Raw genomic sequence first — 22470 nt, forward strand, 5'->3', positions numbered from 1 at the left:
GTTTTTCGGCTTTTCTGTGTTGATGTGTAGTCATGCGCGATGGTTGGTTCGACCAAAACTCGCTCAGCTTTGCCACTAAGACACATCCCTGTGTTTCTAACGGGACTGCCAAAAGATCTTCAGGTCAGACAGGGTTAAATGAATCTTTTTAACTCTTTAGGGTCTGCCACCTCATGTACTATCACATTTTCTCGATAGTTGTGGGTGGAAACCACAAGGGAAACTTTTAGAGATGAATTATCACATACTGACCTTTAGTGAAGTATGTTTTATGCTAGTTTAGCCTTCATCACTTTCCACTTGACTTTGTTTCTTTCTTTGTGAGTGAGGTGACCAGCTTAACTCTCCCACTTTTTTATGCACAGACCCCCTCTAACCCACCTCTGCAATTTAAATGCTCACAGTTATCCATCTTTTTTCCCTTCTCACAGTCTGAGGTCTATAGGCAGGAGGCTTGACACGCTGTGACTACCATTGTACTTCTCTCGCACACACATACAGAGCACATCTGCTGGTCTTCGGGATAATGCTGCACATGTTTAACATAAAGGGAGGCTTTGAGCTTCAGGCCGGCTCTGGATGATGATGAGGATGAGGATGCAGCAGGCCAGGACAATGAATTGTGGGAATTCTTTGGTCTCCCACTGATCTTCCCTCCCCTGGAATCCCAACAAGCCTGTCAGACACACAGGATAAAAGCAGCAGCATTTTTTCTCTCTGCTCATCCTTTCAAGGGCTCATACTGATCTGTAGAGATGAGCTGAAAGCTGAACTACCTGTTGAAATGTTCTCTTAAGATGCTCTCAATGACATATTGTGTGAGACATACACCGGCAAAGACTGAGAGAGTTTTGTAGGCTGAGCTAATAGAAGGGAACTGTGTAGAGAGGAAGGCAACGCAACCTATGTGTATTTGTAACTGTAACAATTTTCTGTCTGTGGTGGCTTCTCAACCTATGAACTAGGTATAATTAGGTCACTTACTGTCTAACCACAAATAAGAAGACAACCTGCATCATGCAGTGAGCTGTTTGTTGGATGAGAACGAGTTTGTCCTTTCAGGCTGCGTGCGTTTCTTCTGTTTGATTCAGTTTCGGTTTTTTGCTTGGAACCTTTGCTTAATGCCTCATTACAGCCACTAATAATCCAGTTCAGTCAAAGAGCATCGGGAGGAAGAAAAACAAGCCATGTTTTATTGGATTAATTAGAACTATTCTGAAGACCACCTGCAACAGACTAAACACGGGCAGAGAAAGAGAGAGAAAAGGACAGATCGGACCTCTCTGATAAGTGCGCTATGATTTTAACCATCGCTATCGCTTTATGATTTTGTTATTGTACGTTCTTGGTCATATTCCCAAAAGTGCATAGCATGCAGTGCTGTTTCCATCCATTAAATATGCAACACATGGCAGCCATTTTCAAACACCAAACTGTTAGTTCCTCTTTGTTTAATACAGGGGCCGCTAATGATTCGGAGGAAATAAAACTAACTTTTGCACTTTCTGTAAATAATGATTGATTTATCAATAACGATGACCTCTTTCATAATTAATTAATCAGCCACTGCATAGTAATTAGTCAATGGATTTTGGTCGATAAAGCTTCACAATAACAGAGCAGCTAATGGCCTTGCGATCTATATTTTTATTTTCATTTCAACTCACAAATACTTTGACTTCGGTTTGTTTTACTTGTCGATGCCTTCTCCCCCCTTGAAACCACTGTTTTCTGTAAATGTACACATACTTTTCCCAAACAGTGATGCAGAAGGACACCTAAATGATCTTATAACAAGACACAAAGCCCGAAAGAGCCAGAACTGCTCTGTGATATTTGATTTAGGGCTTGAACATTCTGTGAAATCTAGAACATTTAAGGATTAGATGGGTTTTATGTCCACTTTGAGGTTAGCTCTACATTTAAAAACTCTTTGTTCAGAATCTGTTCAAGGCTAAAGTTTACTTTTACTTTTTGTTAGTAAGTTTATGTGTGTGTTTTATATGGAACCTTGATTCTGCCCTCCATGTTGATTTGCGAGAAGCCACTAGAGGACCAGCTCAAGGACGCAAACGCGCACAGGTACCAGTTTTAATGTAATATTTTGTCGCTACAGAGGCCTTAATTTAGTTGTGTTCACCTTCAGGTTCCAAAATCAAAGCCCGGCCCTCCCGAAAGCTATCTAACTGCTAGATAATGCAAAACATATTCATGCACTTTGCAATTCTTACTGCAGGCTCTGTCAGAAACCACAATCAGTTCAAATATCTTAGATGCACCTTTGTTTAACGTCAGCGCATCACATTTGCCACTTGTATCACACCTGCCACAAAGTGCACTGGTGTGTTTGCATTTCTCATAGTGATATATAGATCCTGCTATATACTCATACAGTAGCTTTAGCATGTGATGTTAAGGCATACATTACACAGTATATTCTGTGGTGTTGAAACAATGGCCCTGCTTGACAAAGCAAAGATAAGAAGGACAGCATTTCGATGTTGGCATGTGCACCCTCTAATTAAGATGTGGTTTGCAGAGTTTGCAAAAGAGAACAGAATGTGATGTAAAGTGAGGTAAAGATAAGGCATAAATCCGGTTGTTTTGCCATGTTGCTTGAAAGGCTCAGTATTAACCACAGACTGTAAAGCTGCATGCCACTGGGCCCTGTGTGACAGTGCTCTAAAGGAAGTCTCAGTGGCTTTTCAAGAGACACGGCGGCGGTGCACGCGTTAATTAGAGCACGCTGCTGCTGTTACGCTACGTGTGACAGGTAGTATCAGGCAGCTGGGACTCGATCGTTTCGTCTAGCTCCTGACTAACCCAGCTGCCCCAGCCCGAAGAGAGAGAGAGAGAGAGAGAGAGAGAGAGAGAGAGAAAGAGGAAGGGGAAGAGGGAGACGGGGGTCTGGGACAAGGATCCACCACCGTGTTTGCTGTCAGGCCTACATGCTGTGGGCCACGATTCAATGGCACTGATCCAAATAGGTGAGACATTAGCATTTCTAACAGAGGAAAGATAGTGAAACTTTGCAGGGCATCCTACAAATGCAGATGACAGAGACATGCTTCGCTGAAGAAATATTGAGAGGCAGAACGCTGAAACCTTAAATGTGCTGTAGATTTATGAAGTGGGGTGTTTTAAATTTGCTTCTAGGTACGGTTATAAATGAATAACCACATGCAAATATGAAGAAGCAAATTGCTCATAACATTTTTTTCTGCTTTCTACTGAATTAAAAGGACATTGTATGCATTTTGACAAAATGCCACCCAAATGTGCTAGCTGCTCTGCAAATTTGGTTCAGAGGCATTTTCAGATATGCATTAAGCATGACAATGTTTAAGAGCAGATGTATTTAGATTTTAATGACTTTGTTTCATTTCAGATAAGGCTTAGGTTTGGAGTTTCTGCTAATTATACTGTGGAAAATATGCACTTTACTGATAATTGTTCCGCAGTGATGCCTCTCTTAAAGTATTCCCAGTATCAAATTTATTTATTAATGTATTCATTTCTTAATTTATTTATAGATGCTCTTTAAAATATTGCAGACTGTGCGTGTTATTGTTTGTGGGTGTATTTGTGTCAGGCATCTTCATTCACATATAAACTTAATACTTTGCCTCTGCAGAAGTGAGTGTTTGTGCATGTGACACCTCTTTAACCATATAAAATGTCCTTTTTAATCAGAAAAAAAAAATGAAATGACTTGGGAGCAAGGAAGGCATATTAATGCACTTCATTTGCATATAGTCGTCAGATGAGGCTGTGTTCAAAAACAAACTGGATTCGTCAGTTCATTTCACATTGTTCCTTTGTCTATTTGCTTTTGTTATATGGTAAAGATAAAGAAGGAAATCAAATTGAAGAAAAGGGCAAGCAGTTATCTCTCCAAATGAGCAACTGCTCATCATGCCTCGCTTAAATCATAGATTTCTATTGCAGAAGGCATGCTGGCCACATTCAAAAAGTCTGATATCTGCCAGGATTTGCTGCAACGTCAACAAAAACAATTTGAACAACTCGTTATCCATAAGAGACTCCAAAGTCATAAGGGGTCACACTAAACCCAAACATCACCCAGCATTTTTAGGCCTTTGTCTGTGGGCCGTTGCTTTAATAACATGACCTGGCAGAGCGAACCATCCATGAATTATATTTGTCTTGCATTTATTCCTGTATTACATTTTGCTGAATATCAAAAATCTCACAGAACTGCTTAGCCATGTGTAATTTGCAGCGCACGTGCTTACATGCGTGAGTGTGTTTATAACAAACACAGTCTTTAAATACATTATACACCTACAGTGTATTGTTCACATCCAGATTCCAGCATTTTTTTTTTTTTTTTTTTATTCCTCAGAGTCATTACTCTGGACAAAAGAGGAATGGCATTCAGCAGCAGCCCACAGTGTGTTTAGTAGTGACTGGAAGTGGCCTCAGTGTTTTTATTCAAGTTGGAGAGATAAGACTGCAACCGACATGGCGTAGGAAGAGCAAATAGCTAAAGAACAGGCGGCCCTTATTAGAGTTCTTATGAGAGCATCAGCAAATATGTGCTCCAAGCCCACTGCCTTCTACAGCAGACTGTGTGTGTGTGTGTGTATGTGTGGTGCTGTTTTTTTAGTCTTTGTGTACAAATGCACTTTTTTTTTTTTTTTTTTTTGCACCAGACCAGTAGGTTCCTCCAACTGGTTGTCTGAATTGCTGCTGCTTGTCAACAAAGAAATCAGGAAGAGTGAAATATAATGTGTCAGCAGCCCAGGTGCTGAGTCATTAGTAGTCCCATTCTAATAAGTAAACTGGGTCAATCCGCACCATTTAAAAGGTTTATTAATGACCAAAGGGTGTGGGTTCCCCGGCCCAGAACATTTTTCCCTTTCTCAGGTGATGAGTGTGTGAGAGACAAACCAGCATGTGTTCCAAATAATGAAGAGAGAATAGAAAGCTCTCATCTCAGTCTTTCTGGATGCAGTTTCCTGAACACCTGCTCTTGCCATTGCCTTTGTTAAAATGACCACAGTGCATTTATTTCATGTTCATAATCATGTGTTAAAGCACATAGCCATCGTTACCAGGCAGCATACTAATAGGCTTAATGAGATATTATACAATATTTTGTTGACCAAAGCAAAACTCACTTTATTGTTTCTGAAGCTTGACCCTGTCATTTTCAGGGGAATGCAGCAACATCATTATCCTTCCTTAAGATGGTGAGTAGCATGCTAAATAAGCACAAGCTATCTAGATGACAACAGGCACTGCTCATGTATTCATTTTAGGCTGGCGGTTCATTGGGCCACTCTGTGGCCATTTTAAATGACTGGGAAGCCTCTGATACTTTGGGAACCCTTTCAATAACGCCAACTGTTGTTTTCTTCTCATCGGAAGCCATACAAGAGTGAGAGAACAGAGAGAGGGAAAAAAAAAGGTGAACACAGAATGATTTGCATCAAACGTAATGTGCCTCTTAATGGAAAATTACGCCAAGACAAGTGTCGCAGCAGTGAGATAAGGGCTTGTGTTTACTGGAGTAACCCCTTGGTTTTAAGTGCTATTGTTAATATCATAATTGTAGTATTGCAGCGTCTTCATGACAATACCATTGCTCCGTTTCATTAAGGCGTGTAATTGGTGGGATTCTGATAGGATGGGACCAAGTAGCTTAATTATGCGGCGCCTTGCCGTGTTTACTGGGTAATTATTGCCTCCAAAAATTGTGTTACTGTTTGAGAAAAAGTTCTGAGAGTTGCAGCTTCTCTCCCCAAGTGTGAGAGTACATGTAGTACTTCATAAATCAGAGGGAGATGAACTCACTCTTTTTTTTCTTCACACTTGTCACTGAAGTGCAGTCATCGTTGTTAACCATTTCCTCACACCATAGTCAGATTGCTGACATGCAAAGGGATACTCAAGAATGAAATGAATTAACTGCCGTATGTTGTGGTTTTCTTTGTTAGAAAATGCAGTATAAAATCTGAGATGTAGATCCACACAAAAGAATATATGTACTGTTTTGTTTCCATCTCTACACCCACTTCAGCAAAAAATGAAACACCTTTGTGTTTGTGCTAATGTCTAAGACAGACTTGACACTGTGATGCTATTTAACTTGGAAATAGAACCTTCACAGTATTTCTAAAGGTCTAAGAGAAAAGGTCTTTATTTTTTTATGAAATCTGATAGCACAGTTGGTGTTCTTCACGAACAGCTCTCAGACAATGGAGATAGTGTGCTGTGACCTGTTCTGTTCAAATCATTGCACCTTTACTTCTATTGTTGATATTTGTTACTGTTCCACATATCATTTTACTTTCATTTATATATTGTTCAGTATTTCCTGTTGATTGTGCACAGTGATAATACAATAAGTTTACTAATGATGCCTTAAGGCCAGAAGGAGGTGTGTTGACTGTATACCTGCTGTTCTTTGCTTTTGAATAGTGTACTAAATATGTGTTTTGTCTCTTTTGTCCTTTAGGATGGAGGACTCTAGTTTGTGCCTTGGTGTATCCTCGGTGGTCCCGGATGCTGACTCCCATCTCAGCAATGCAGTACTTAATGGCCGCTACCCAATCAGTCAGAAACTTCATCAGCTGACTGCTCAGCTGGGTCATGCCTTTCCTGAACTACAGAGTCGCCAACAGATCCCAGATGAAAAGGCAGCCACCCCGTTGGATGAGAAAACCCACGCTGCCTTAGCTAGTCAGCCAATCAGTAGTCAGATGGCCTTACTGGCCAACCAGCTTAACCGTGACATGGATGTGGGTGCCCTGAGTGGTCTCAATGGCCGTGTTGATTTGCAACAATTTCTCAATGGGCAGAACTTGGGAATCATGTCCCAGATGAATGAAATAGAAGATGATGCCCGTAAGAACCGCAAATACCCCTGTCCACTATGTGGCAAGCGCTTCCGCTTTAACAGCATTCTGTCACTTCATATGCGTACACACACTGGAGAGAAGCCCTTCAAATGCCCCTATTGTGACCATCGAGCTGCTCAAAAGGGTAACTTGAAGATCCACCTTCGCACCCATAAGCTGGGAAATCTTGGTAAGGGCCGTGGTCGTGTACGTGAGGAAAACAGACTGCTTCATGAACTTGAAGAGAGGGCCATTCTACGTGATAAGCAAATGAGGAGCAGCTTGCTGCAACCCTCTCAACCTCTTCCAGCCCACTTGGGTATTCAGAGTCACAACCAGCAACAGCCTGGCTCTGCCTGTGGCCTGCTCACTCCAACTAGCATCGGCAGCTCACCTGATGGACTGAGCCAGCCGTCTGCCTCACCTAAGCCCGCAGGTGCCAACCTGCAAGATGAGCAAGCCCTCAATCCAGCTCAAGGATTTCGGTGCACTTTTTGCAAGGGTAAATTTAAGAAGCGCGAGGAGCTAGAGCGCCACATTCGCATTCTCCACAAACCCTATAAGTGTACCCTTTGTGAATTCGCTGCTTCCCAAGAGGAGGACCTCATCTCCCATGTGGAGAAAACCCACATCACAGCTGAATCAGCACAGGGACAAGGCACAGGAGCTGGCAATGGAGAGAAGCCCAACAATGAATTTCGATGTGAGGTTTGTGGCCAGGTCTTCAGTCAAGCTTGGTTTCTGAAAGGCCACATGCGGAAACACAAGGACTCCTTTGAGCATTGCTGCCAGATCTGTGGGCGCCGTTTCAAGGAGCCCTGGTTCCTTAAGAATCACATGAAGGTGCATCTAAACAAGCTGGCCATCAAGAGCAAGCCACCTATAGGTGGAGGAGCTGATGAAGATGGACCCTCTGTGAACAGCATGAGCAGCCTTGCACAAGAAGCCCACGCCAATCTGTATTCACGTTACATTTCTTGTCTACAAAGTGGTTTCCTCACACCCGACAAGCAAGGCCTGGCTGAACAGCAGCACCAGATGCTGGCCAAGGCTGGTATAGCTATGAAGGAGAAGGAGATGCTTGGAAAGCTCCTAAACCCAATGGCCAACATGGGCCACAGCTTAGGGGAAAATGAAAAGCGCTCACTCTTGGGTTGCCTGAACCTGGTACCCCCTCTGAAGTCAAGCTGTATGGAGCGCTTGCAAGCCGCAGCAAAGGTGGCGGAGATGGACCCCCTAAACAGCTATCAAGCCTGGCAAATTATGGCTCGTGGAATGGCTATGGAACGCTCCTTCATGCCAAAAGATCAGCACCATGGAGGGCATGGACAAGAAGATGAACTTACCAGTGCAGCTGGGATTGTTCACTTTGGGAAAGACAAGCTTGAGCACCCAACCTTAGGCTCTAATGATGGTTCCAAGCAGAAGCAACACCCTGATGTCCTTCATGGAGTGAAGACAAGTGGAGGCATGATGCCCTTGAAAGATGAGGGTGTAAGCTTTGATAGTCACCGTGAGTTCTTACCTCATCATGGGGGTCTGGGCCTGGGCCAAGGGCTTGAGTACAGCCTGGCTGGCTTGAAAGAGAAAGCAACTGAGTGTCCCGACTGTGGCAGAGTTTTTAGAACCTACCACCAGCTGGTGGTCCACTCCCGGGTACACAGCAAGGATCGTCGAACCCTAGAGGACAGCTCCCAGCATGGTCTGGACGAAAGGCGTGGCTCAGCTAGTGACCCTGAATCTCAGTCCATCAGCCGATCCACCACCCCAGGCTCCTCCAATGTGACAGAGGAAAGCGGTGCTGGAGGCGGACACTCCCAAACGGGCAGTGTGCAGGATGACAGTCCCCACCCTTCTTCTCCTTCTTCAGGTAAGAAAGTTATCAGTCTGTATATATACTGTATATATCCACGGTATTAAACGTATATATTTAAATTAATGCTTAAAATTTTATTTTCGGTCAGCTGTCTGTCATTGCAGTAAATTTAAATAGCAATTATCTAATGAAAGCTTTACAAAGTAGCAGAATTACAGCCCCAAGAGAGCAATTTCACAGTGGGTAGAAACAAATGAGGAAGGAACTATGCCATATGAATTGGTGAGCTGTCAGTGCCAATGGGGTTCAGATCCATACATAGCACTAGCATGCTAGTTGTGTTTACCAAGGAGGCTCAGTAAGACATCGATCATCAAACATCAGCATGATGCCTATATTCTCTGTGTAAAGGAAATGCTAAGGTCTTTTAGAATATGAAAGTTATCTGTTGACTAGCAATAGTTAACAATAGACAGCTAAAGCAGTGAAGCCACCACTGAAACCAATGAAAAGGAAGTGAATGCATTTGTGCTTTGGTATTCTTGACAGTTGGTTCTTTCAGATGGAAAATGGCTGATTGTGATGTTGCTGTTAGGAGGTGGGTAGGTGATCAAATATGCTAGCAATGTCTGAGAAGCACATTCAGTGCATGACTCTGACAGTTAATGTTAATGTTCAAATAGCCCTCACACACCCTCACAGTGTCTTTATTTACTGTATTCTTAAACTAATTCCTTAATGACATTTACGTACTTTAGCTAACCTTTGGTATCCGTTAAATTCTCAATTAACTATGAAGTTAACTATATAAAAACAACATCCATATTCCATTCTCATAATGGAAAGCTTATGTGGATGTACGGACATGTTACGAGTGATTAAAACATCTTGCTGGAAGGGAGAGGGACAGCAAACCCCGCCCCATCCGTGGAACTCAAGAGCTTGTGAGATAAAAATGTATGTTTAGTGGGATTAAGTGAAACTGTAGCTAATGATTACAGAAGTTTTAAAGGTAACTTTCTCATTCCTTGGGGTGGTACACCACTGTTAAGCAGCCTGGCTGTTAATTAGGTCACGTCTATGTGATAATCAGTTAGCTTAAGCTAAACAAGACACTAATTAAAGATATACATATAAAGCAGGTCAAAAAAATGAACTTCATTTGCTGGGTAAAATGTGCTTTTAAGTCATCAAAAAAACAAAAAACAAAAAGAAAAAAAGTGGCTTAGCTTAAGGCTCTAAGCAACTTAATTTCAAGAGCAAAGAAGAAATTGTTTATTTATTCCCAGTCCTTATCACCCTCATGTAGTGAGATGAGTTTGAACATGCAGTGGGCTATGTTTATTTTAATCTAAGGAATAATAACAGACAACCCCCACCCCAATTAGGAATTAATGAAAATGAGAAGAAGATAAAACCTATTTTCTTTACAGAGACTATTAAACCTAAACACTCCTTAACAGAAAGGAGGGTATGTTACGGAAGTAATTATCCAGTGAATTTTAATGCATGAAGTTTTCTTTCTTTTGCATCTCTCTTACTACTACTTTGAGATTTAGCTCATGGCATTTTATAAACTCTTCTCAAGCTTTTGTTAGATTGGCAGGGTATTTGGAATTAAAGTGATTAGTGTTTAGTAATAAAAATGTTAAGCACTAACTGAATCATGGGGCAGAGAATGAAAATACAATTTATTTATTGATTCTTTGGCACTCTCATAGCTTTTATGGTACATACTGTAAGTAGACCAGTTTTAATAAACAAAAATCTGAGAAATTGGTTTTGTGATGTTTTGGCAATGTCACCATTACTTTTTTTTTTTTTTTTCTCTCTCTCTCTCTTTTACCATCCTACCATTTGCATGCTCTTTTGCTATAATCTACTCTCTCTCTCTCTCTCTCTATCTCTTTTTAAATATATATATATATATATATATATATATAATAAAATATATATATATATATATATATATATATATATATTCAATTAATGATACAGATTCTCAGTTGGTTTGAAATCTCAGATATAGTCATATGTTTTGGATAATTTCATCTCGTTGAAAGTCTGAAACTCTCACCCAGGTATATTTAGCAGGCTGAAACAGGTTTCCTTGCAGAATTTCCCAAAATTGTGGCCCATCCTCTGTTCTTTATATTTTAACAAGACACCCAATGCCCACAGCAGTTTCACAGCATGATGCTAGCGCTACCATACTCACCATGGTGTTTTTGAGGTGTGGGCAGTGTTACATTCATGACACACATATTGTTTTACATTTTTGGCTGAAAATCTTAGCTTTTTCGGCAAACATCCTTTCACATGATTCTTGAATCTGACTTCTTTTGTGTCCCCCTCCCAGATACAGTATGTGCCACCCAGAAGTAGCTGAGCTCATAATGTGAGTGATTTTTGAACCTAAAGTATAATCAGCTTCTGAACTTTGTAGCCTGAAACTCTGTAGCTCTGTATACACTTGTACAGTTTTCTTTTTTTTTAAGCATCTGGGTGCTTTGATGTAACTTTTCTAATAATTGAATTAGTGATGCCCACTATATATACAGTATATATACAGTATATATATATATATATATATATATATATATATATATATATATATATATATTCCTACTCTTCCCCTACCCCGACTGTGTGTGAGGTAGTGTCAAGGTAGAGTGTGATCACCAGCTGAAATCCCATGTCGCTGCCCAGCTCAGTTGGAGGAGGCAGGGAGCTCTCACTGTGCAGCGGGCATAATGCCAGCCCCCCCTCTTGTCTTGAGATTGACCTTCAGGTCTCTTTACTTGCAAGCACATGGAGGTGCATGTGTTTATGGGGGAATGATGCCATAGTAAGGATCAGGCAGTTTGGAGATTCTCTGACATACTTATTTAAAAGTATGCATGCACATTCTCAGAGGACTGCACTTTCAGGCCATGACACAAAACATGTACTTTACAAACCCTTACAAACTAAAGGTGTGATGTGCAGGGAAGGAAGTGCTGCTCTATCTGTTTACCTACTGGTGCTTTAATGTTTAATGCAGTGTATCTTTATTAGCCCAGCATTGGAGAAAAGTATATCTTCTCTCTTGAAGATGATTTCAATTTGTTTAATTAGCAAGGATAAAATAAAATAAAATACATGTTATGGCACATGTGTGTGTGTGTGTGTGTGTGTGTGTGTGTGTGTGTGTGTGTGTGTGTGTGTGTGTGTGTGTGTTTTGTTTCTTTTTCTTCTTCTTTTTTTTGGGGGGGAGGGTGTATATGTTTATGTAGTATGCAACAGGATGTGGCATGTCATACCTCTGTTTTACTTTTAATATCTCGCTCGTTGCTGTAACCCAAAGAGAACAGACTTCCTTTATCATGTGTTGATTTTATTTGCTTTTTTTCTTTACCCTCTCTTTAATGTATGGCAGATTCATCTGCTGTCTCCCTTCAACAAGCTCACCCAACCTCTAAACCACCTACCCACTGCAATTTTGAGTTAAACTTGAATTACAGTAATCAACAATAACATCTCAACTGTGAAAGAAGGTCGACACAATCGCTTTTGTCTTTGACACTGCACTTGTTTAAATAAAGAGAGAAACATAAAAAGGGGGAAAAAGTTGCCTCAGAAATGTCCTCTAAAGGCCTTTCTCCTGTCCTCTCAATAATCAACCTTAAATATGCTTCTTGTGCAATAGAATTTCCAGACTCTGTACTCTTCCACCTCTTTCCTTCTCTCTTTTTTAGTTTATTACATTTTTCCCTATTCTCTTTTATTTCTTATTACCAGTACAAGATTGGCTTGACTGAGATGGGGATCTATTGTTATTTCAGATTCCGCAGTCTGAATTGGGCTTCATAAACAAGGGGGGTTCATTCCTGATAGTGTTTCTGAATTCATTATTGTGGGACTTTGAGTGACAGCTGAGAGAGAGAGAGAGGGGAAGAGAGAGAAAGAGCAATGGAGAGAGAGAAAGGAAGTCTTTAACAGAAGCATACAATGAATGGCAAAACACAACATAACAAACATGCATGTGTGTGTGTACACATACATACACACATCATATACATAGCTTAATAGTTACATAGCTTGACACTGAATATAGACTGACTGTAAAACAAATACTACACTCATATACTAATACTGATACTACAAGCTGCATGTACTTTGAAACAGTTTTCACTCAGAAATAGCTTGTAAATGTAACAAATCATTACAAAGGAACAGAAAATAACAAAATTAAATGTGAAATTTTGAAGTAGAAAAACCAAAATAGTGTAAAACATACTCAAGTGTTATTTACAACTTTGAAAAAAATCATTATTTTACAGTGTGTATTTATAAAGTTAGTGCACTAACATTTCTCATATCAGGCCCTGTGTGGCACTCTTGGAATGCTTATTAAGGATCATACTCCTCCCTTGTTTTTATTTCAAGACATCCTTAAACATGATTCATGTACTACTAACTTGAGAAAACCAAGCGAAAAAGCATGTTGTCTTTATGGACATCCTTTTTTTCTACTCCCGGATCTCTGTTGCTTAAGGCTTCAAACCTGCCTTTTCTTTTTCCTCCAGTTGAGAATCCTCCATGTCTAAATATTGTTAAGAGGAAGAGCATTTTAACATGGCAAGGATTATCAGTATATCCCCAGGTCTTTACAGCTTGCCGCCGTTTTGGGCGAAACACTTGCTCCATACAAATTGAAATTGGATTTGCCAATGAATGCCTTAGGTTATAAAGCATGGATATTCATCTAATTACACAATTACAAATTGGAGTAATTACATATGCAGACTTGCTGTACAATGTAATTGTGGTGTAATTAAAGTCGAAATAACCCAAACTGCTATGCAAAATGCACGACTATCCACAGAGGCACAGTCCTGTTCATACTTTCTGACCTATGGCATCAGTTTCATGCAGATGTTTATTACGTTACTTGTTCAGTTTAGAGAAGGAGAAATGATGCTACTCAAATTTGTTTTTTAGTTCACAAACTATGTTTGAGTGGTCAGAAACTCCTATTTGGGATTGTGATGTGTTCACACATCTGACGAAGTCTGTTGTGATTAAAAATAAGATGTCCTGAGCCCTAAAATTACAAGAAATAGCTTTTGTGAGACAAAAGAGTATTACATATCATTAACGGCATATTGTCATATTCCCTCTCCCCTGCTCCTCCTCTCTCTTTCTCTTTCTTTAATTTTCTTTTTTGCTCTCCCAAATCTTTAAAATGAGGACAGACTACATTTCTCTCTCATGTGCTAATTAGGAACTGTAGACCTTGGAAGAATTATGTCAATGTTTATTCCTATCATTCACCTTCATTATAGTTCACACCCTCTGCCCTCTCACCCAGCATGCATCTCTCTTGCTTTTTTCCACGCTTCTCATATTTAATTTGAATGCTGCATTCAGTCTTCCTATGCATATTCTGCACCTCAGTGTTCTTTCTCTTAAATCTGTCATCTTTTTTTGAAGTGTAATAATTAAAAAAAAAAAAAATTGTCATGGTGTGTGAGAAAAATGTTATTATACTGCTTTATTTCAGTACAGTGGGTCAGGACTCTGGTGTGTTTAAATGATAAAAGTTCTATTCAACGTGCTAATTGTCAGTGTGCTCTGTTGATTGACGTGTCTTAGATAAATGTAGACTTAGTATTTTTGTGCACGCTTCAACAAAAAGGGCAATTTATTTCCCCTTAGCAGCAGCTCATTTGATTTCTCTGTTTCGCATGCTCACTTTTTCTCTCTTTCCCTTGTTATACTCTCGCTTTTTTCCTCCCTTTCTCTCAATTTGTAAATATTATCCATAGAGGGAATTAGCATTGCTTTTTTCCTCACTATATTTAAAATTCCAATTGTATTCCAAAGTGTATATGAAAGAGCTTCCGTGAGTGTTGTCTCTCTGTGCTCACCGTACCCCTGTGAGGCTATCAACGGCAGTCCTTATGAAACATTTATCAGTCTGTTTTATGTCTTAATGATCCTGTTAGGATTCCCCGCTTGGTTATGGAGAGGACAGCAAAGGAAAGAAAGGAAAGAGAGAGAGAGAGAGAGAGAGAAAGAGAGAGAGAGAGAGAGAGAGAGAGAGAGATGGAGTATACCAGATTTTAATTCCATGTCTTTGCCAAAACATTGCTTACCTTTGCATACAAGCCTCCTTGGCAGGGCTGCGCTTTTTCATCAGTTTCTTCATTTTGTGTTTTATGTTTTTATAATTAAAACATAATATTTATCTTTCCCCAACAGAAGGCTGTCGTACTGGGGTAGGCAGAGAGTTTGAATATTAAATATTTTAAATGCATCAATACGACGTCTTTCAGCCAGCTGGAAAGGTGTCATCACTTTAATCGAGATAATGGTGTCTTGTATACTATTAAATGTACTTGTTAGAAAAAAAATAAGCCATCTTGACTGAGGAATATGAAAATATCATCATCAGGCTGCTGAGGAAAACAGGAAGGGGAAAAAAGACTTTTAATTTAGCTTGAATCGAAGAGATTTGAATTAGTGTGCACTAAAGTAGATGCAAAGTGTCATTAATGACAATCACATTCTTTACTGGTGAAAACAAAAAGTTTATTTGCTGGAAGGTTGGATGGTGCTGCGGTTTTTGTGAGTGGAGGGCGACAGCTGTCTTACTCTGTCAGAGCTGAATTCCTCTGGAATGAAACCACCTCTCTCTCTCTCTCTCTCTCTCTCTCTCTCTCTCTCTCTCTCTCTCAAACCAGCGCATACAAATGGCATATCTGGGTGGGAGGGCGCTTTGTTTGAACAAGTTAACTTTGGCATGATTGGGGTGCCTCCCGTGTGAAAGAGCAAGTGAATACATTGACCTTTGTCTCATTAAATATGGAGGCCCAGCCATATGATACCATGACAGAAGAATCCTCCTTCTCCATTTGCCTTCCCTTCTCACTGTCTCACTCTCTCTCTCTCTCTTGTTTACTCGTCTTTCTCTCACGCACTTGCGTAAACACAAGTTACGGAGGTGTAAAGCAAGAACATTATGTAGATTAAAAGCAGTATTTAGAGAGAAAGACACATGTGTCAAAGTCCCAGCCATGCTGTGGCATTCATCATGCACTGATGAGTATCTCTCCCCTCGTCTTTCCCTCTCTCCCTCCTAACCCCATTGACAGGCCACATAAAAAAGCCTTTGTGTCAACATCACGGCACTGACATGAGGCAGATAATGACATGAAAAGTTTCCCTCTTCTTCTCCGCACCCCCATCTTCATTTTAGCGATAGTTATCTTCTAATCAGAGGCGAAAGAGGAGAGAAAAGAAAAAAAAGAAAACTGGGCAAAAAAGTCCATGGATTAAGATCTTCATTTTCTCTCTTTTTCTTTCTTTCTTCTTCTTTTTTTTAGCCTGTGCATTCCAATTGTTCTTAAAATATTTGGCAATGTCAATTAGTAAGTGAGCAGAGCTAGCTGATGAACACAATTTTCCACTAGACTGAGCACCCTATTGTTGTGGAGCGAGGAGCAGATTTCTGAGGTCATTATCATTCCCCGTTAGCCTGGCCCAGCTGCTCCTCTCGGCTTCAGCCAAACTCCACACCACAGCTCTGGTAGCAGGCAGCAACAGGGGGCCTGGAGAGAGAGAGAGAGAGAGAGAGAGAGAGAGAGAGGGAGGGAGGGAGATGGAGGAAAAGAAAGGAGGGCTGACATGAGCGAGAAAGAGAGAGGTAGCACGCTAAAGAAAAAGTGTGGCTGCGATGATATGCAGGGATGGTTAGGAGGGCCGAGACAAGCGAATGATGGTCAGATTACTCTAATAAAGCCTAAAGAGAAAGACTGAAAAAGACAGCTATGTCTCATGATGAAATTAGAGAGGAAGAAATGGGGATAAAGAACAAGAGAGCGAGCGGATGGAGAAACAGAAGGAAAGAAACACGGCGCTTGGAGGGAATTAAAAAATCAGTCATACGCTTCTTGGAGCCGAACGCCGAACGCTGAGATTATGAAGGCAAAAGATTTGGATGGTAATGCAACTCGGGGAAATAAAGATCCAGAATGACATACTGCTCTGGTTGGGCAAACCTCTCCCCCAACAGACCCCTGTACTGGCAGGCAGGGGCAAGAGAGAGCAGCCCCAGCGAAGCCATCCTGTCTGCTGTAGAGTAACTACAATGAGGAAGAGATGAACACATGGTGGAAGTGAGGCAGGGGTGAAAATGAATGCAGTGCTAAATGAGTGAAAACACTGTATGTGTTATGAGGAAGCAAAGCTCATGAATGTCTAAAATAATGATAGTGAACGAGGGAGTGTAGAGGGTATATGTGAAAGAAACGCAAAAACAATGGAAGGGAAAACTTTTTTCTCTTGTTTTTCTTTCTGACTTAAAAACTTCAGTTCTCGTCTGTGTTCACATTCCATTAGGATGTGTGCGGGTTGCATCATGCTGTTTACACACTCTTTCACCAGGTTATAAAAGCAGGGCCAAATTACTTACAGAATGGATGTTTTTAATGAAGTTAAAACAAATTAGCTTCTTATGTCACACAAATAAACTAAGTTCTAAACCTAGGCATTGAATTATATGTTGTTCAGAGCTAAAGTATAATTAATATAGTGTTATTAAAACTTAAATATTTTGCACAATATTTGCATGTGCTACCTATTATGAATTTGAAAGTTCTTTGATTTACATTTTAATGTAAAAGATTATGAAAAAGTAAACAAATGTAGGACAGTGAGTTTCTCGTTTTCAGGAAGATTGATGTATCTGACATAGTGACATTACAAGGTCAAAATTAACAAACAAACAAAAACATCCATTTATAAAATGGAGAGGGTGAATTTTTATTTCATGCTGACAACAGTCAAATAGATGATTTATTTATTTATTTATTTATTTATTTTATTCAGGTAACCTAGAAAATTTGCTTCATGTGGTTACATGTAAATTAAGTCAAAAATGTTACTTATACTGACTACATCAAGCTAACAAATTAAGGTTACACTAACAAAAGTAATTTTTATTCTGAATAATTATTATCAGGTTTATTTGTCCACTGTAAAAATTTAATTGTTCTGTAATTACCTTAAAGTGACATTTTTATTTGATCTTACCCTTAAAAAATTAATTGGTGTAATACAATAGTTTAATTCAGACAAATGAAATAATATTTTGAATAAAACAGTCTATTTAGATGTAACCACATAAGACACATTTTTTTTTTTTTTAGGTTTTTAGCTGGTAAAACATTATTTTTTTTTTTTTTTTTTTTTTAGCTGGTTAAACATTTTCTACTTGCTTTTTTTGGTTACACTTTATTTTAAGGTCACATTCTTGCTATTAACAAACCATTAACTATGACTTTTGCCTCAAAAAGCTCTGAATTTGCTGTTTATTAATAGTTAGTAAGGTAGTTGTTAAGTTTAGCATTTGGATAGGATTAGGGATGTAGAATATGGTTATGCAGAATATATGCTTTATATGTACTAATAAACAGCCAATATGCTAGTAATATGCATGCTAATAAGCAACTAGTTAATAGTGAGAATTGTTCCCTATTAAAAGTGTTACCCTTTTTTTTCTCACCTATCTTTATGTTTTAGTAAAGTCTGAATGAATGTTATGACTATGAATTAAGGACTAAATGAATTATTTTCAGTGTTTAGCACTCTTCTAGTAAAAGCACAGGTTTGGGACTCTCCTTAACCAACACCAATATGCCACAACCACCTGGACTACTTGACAGCAGCCAATCTGTGCTGTCTTGTTGTCTAGAGAAGCATTTTTTTTCCTGCTTTCTGCAGTTCATCCCACATTTTTAGATATTTAATGCTCCAGAAGAGTTAAGTTTCTCACAAACTAAAGCAGGCCAACACATTGTTTTGTGACCGCTGACAGTGACAGTAAGTGGCACTTTGAAGGTGACAACCTCCTGTTTAGAGTGAGCGGTTCGTGATTAATAAGAGGTGAGTTATTTGATCTGGAGTGGAGGGCACTGTGGCATCTTCACTTGAGTATGTCTATGCTTTCCCTCCCCAAAAGGAGGGACATTTGACTCATCAGCATGGAAGAGCCATCCATGCAGAGACACTTGAATCATCAACTATTGCATTCTCTGTTTAATCTAGCAATTCAGATGTCTATGTAGAGCTTCTCTATCATGTGAAATTTGATGTTCTACCAGTTGCCTTTTATTCTGCATTGATTAAAACAGCAAAAGAGGAGATGAAGTGTTTTATTCATTCTCTTCAAAACATTCTCGTACCTGCATCATTGTTTCCAAAGGAAGCTTTTTTCAGATGATGAAAGCCCCTTTGACTCAAAGAAAAAAAAAAGAAAAATATAAAACAAAAACTCTCTCACTTTTGTACTTGCCAGCTGTACGTTTTAATGTGTTCCCAGAAGCATTTTCACTCCTCCCTGTTCTCTTGGCACACCATCTCCCTCTTGCCCCTTTCTCACACTCGCCGTCTATACGTCTTATCCTCCGCTCACCTACCTGTAGAAAGTTTGCGTTAGTTGTGCGGCACAGCATCAAAGCATTGCTCTCAGCTTGCAGCTGCCAAGCTCCTCGTCCCCTGTTAGCAGGCATCCAGCTGTCAGGCGCAGAGAGGGGGAAAAGAGGGAGGAAATCTCTCACCAGCCATATGGTACCCGGCTCTGCCGCAGCCTCGCTGCTCCACGGGCAAATGGCAAACTCATAGATCTCATCAACACTCCTAATATCCAGCTTGGAGATGGAGAATATTAGCCTTTTCGCCCTCCTCCATCCAGGCCTGACTCGGTCGAGGAGCGGGTTTCCAGTTAGCGCAAACTGACACTTTCTCTTTGCTGGCCGAAAGGGGAGAGTGCGTTTCTGGAAGGCTTTTAAAAATGGATGCTTGCCATGCACTGTGACTTGATTTTTGATAGCTCGCATCACGGGTCTCGCTTAAAGCGCAGCTGAACGAAAATCCCTGAACAGGTTGTGCTGTTTGAAAAAATGGTGCGAAAAGCAGACACATTAAAGATTCTGCGTGACCGACCCTCGAGAGTTCGGCTTCCGCGTTTGGTCTATTAGCAGGATGTTACGTCTACTCTCCTAATCCTAACAGGCCTGAGATATCAGACTCTGCTGTCTCGCCGTAAGTGGTGCCTTATGGCAGCGCAAGCTGTGGCGAAGCACTGGAATTATGGGTACATTACCGCATAAGGCTGAAAACACTGTCAAAAATGGCATGGGTGAATCCCGCATCCTTATGCGTACACCGTTTCGGAGTTTAGCCTTGAGCAGAAGGTACATAGAGTAATTGGTGCTGGGAGAGAATGTGTTTGTGAATTTCACTATTAATGGATATTAATTGATGGGAAAGGAGGGGGTGTATCTTGCAGAAGAAAAGAGAAATGCAAGAAATGTGCACTCACAAGTATTTCTTATTTCGCTTATTTATTTTATTCCGCAGCCCAACCTGAAGCGGTCGCCATTAGGAGTGAGAGCTGGGGAGATTAATATGGCGGTTGCAGCATTTTGGAGGGACGGTAACGTTAATGGTCCCACTGGGTTTTTAATGAGTGTTGTGCCCCAAACAAAATGAGCTAATTAGTGTTATCATCCATATATCAGGCCTTACACATACACACTGATCTACGCTCAAACACACACACACACACACACACACACACACACACACACACACACACACACACACACACACACACACAAACACACACACACACACACACACACACACACACACAACATAATGCTGCTCCTCCATTATAGAAGAATCTGATCGGGGCTTTGTTGTGCTCTAACATTACAGGGCACTTCAAGAAATGACCCTGTCTTTAGAATCCTTCCCATTTTCTGCAATCACTTGTTATTGAGGTTTAGTTGACTTACAGAATTATATAGAATTTAGATATTATCTTTATTTACCTTCTTTTGCTTTGACTATTACCACACAGAATTACTCAAATTTACATTTAATGTTTTGACACTCTGATGCATACAACCACAAACTGTAAAGTTATAGCTCACACACTGGAAAATATGATCAGGTTTCCTTTTATGTCTCTCAGGGCAAACAGCCTAGACATGTGATATTGTTCTTAAAGTGCCTTAAATGTCTTTAGGGATCATTCCTAAAGCTGTTAAAAGAGTACAGGAGTGATGAGCATATCTGTGAAGTGATGGAAAGGAACAAGAAAGAAAGCAGAAAAGGAAAGAAGGAAATAAAGAAAAAGAATGAGAAAGGAAGGATGAATGGAAAAGCAATAAAGCAGGAACACAAAAGGAAGGAAATAACTGAAAATTGAGAAAAATAAATTTAAATTTGAGAAATAAAAAGGAAGGGGAAAATGAGGAAGGAAAAGACTAATCAAAGATGGAAGAAAAAAGTTGGAGAAAAAAGAATGTGAGGAAATAAAGAAAAAATGACAAAGAAAATGTAGGAAAAGAATGGCAAATGAATGAAGAAAGGCTTACAATAAGAGAGAAAAAAGAACAAGAAATATAAATAAAAAACTAGCAAGAAGGAAAAAAATAAAGGAAGAAAAAAGAGCAGGGAAAGGAAGGAAGGAGAAATAAATAAAAATGAAAAAAAGAACAAAGTAAAGGAACAAGGAAGGAAATAAGAAAGGGAAAAATAAGCAAAGAAATGAGGAAGAAGGAATGAAAATGGAAAAGCAGAAGGAAGGAAGGCAAATTATGAATAAACAAGAATGCAAGAAAAAACTAAATAATACAAATAAGGACTGAATAAGGAAGAGAAAAGTAAAAATACAAAATTGAGAATGAACGAATAAAAGAAAGATCAAGAAAGAAAGAGAGGAAGAAGAAAAAAGAATGTCAAAGAGAAAGAACTGTTGTCAGCTCCAGTAGGCTGGTGTTTGTCATGTCATTTCTTCACATTTGAGCTTTCTTACTGACCTCCACTTTATTTCTCTGGCAATAAGCCTATTATAAAATCAATAAACAATTGCGCCTTTTTCCCCTTTAAATCTTTTTTCTCAACTAAATAACCTAAGCAAACATATAATAGAAACAAATAAAAAACAATTCATTTAAGTTAATATTAAATTTTTTTAAAAGCTCACAATTGTGGCGGCATCAGGTACCGGTGCTGTGACCTGTCTGTGAAAACACAATTTAGTGCACAAGCATCTTGATCCATTGTGTCCTGTGTCATTATCCAGTTATGTCCAATCCTGCAGCGTTCCAGTGACCTGAGGTTAACCTGAGACCCGCTCCCATCATAACCGCATTCATCCATCACGCTTCTCCTGTGGCAGCCTATCTGCTGTCAAACTCATTCTTTTTCGTATTTAATTAAAATGCATAAAAACAATGTGTGTTTTAAAAGGCCTGATTTGTTTTTTGCAATTGATTGGGAATCAGTTTTACATCACAGTGTATGTGCCTCTTTCGCTCCCTTCTCCTACTCTGTAGATAAGCACCCTGAGGCAAAGTAATGGAATGATCGAGGGCTTTTTAATTGTCACATTCTCAAAATGTAATAACCCTCCCGATAAAAATCAACAAACACTGAGTTTGACAGCTGATTCATACATTGTGCATCAAAAATAAAAGCCATTTACAGATTTTAATTCCCACTGTCAGTTTAAACTAAAGTGTCATGCACAGCGGTAGGGATGACAATGTAAACCGCTTTCATTTCTTCAGCTTAAAAGAACTTTGAAATGAAAATGCCTGTAACAAGGCTACAGTCACATTGTTTTTCTCTCTTTTGCTTTTTTATTTTTTTATTTTTTCTCTTCCTTCCTCTGTTTTTTTTTTTTTTTTTTTTTTCTTAGGTCTCATTCGAGTGCTGGTAATTATGGGT

General features: G+C 39.6%; 1 protein-coding gene across 9 annotated transcripts in view; it reads left to right on the forward strand.

The window, feature by feature from the left end:
* LOC109076080 (zinc finger protein 536-like) overlaps nucleotides 1–22470 on the forward strand; it is a 147865-nt gene that overhangs the window by 81678 nt on the left and 43717 nt on the right. For 8 of the 9 annotated variants that reach the window (XM_042755487.1, XM_042755481.1, XM_042755484.1 and 5 more), the window contains one exon: nucleotides 6485–8736. In XM_042755487.1, coding sequence (XP_042611421.1) covers nucleotides 6485–8736 — 2252 coding nt within the window. Of the gene's footprint in view, nucleotides 1–2754; nucleotides 2988–6484; nucleotides 8737–22470 lie in introns of those variants that run through there. The other variant, XM_042755490.1, reaches the window with a different exon arrangement.

Source organism: Cyprinus carpio, unplaced genomic scaffold (assembly GCF_018340385.1).
Source record: "Cyprinus carpio isolate SPL01 unplaced genomic scaffold, ASM1834038v1 S000006709, whole genome shotgun sequence".
In the NCBI taxonomy this organism is placed as follows: Eukaryota; Metazoa; Chordata; class Actinopteri; order Cypriniformes; family Cyprinidae; genus Cyprinus; species Cyprinus carpio.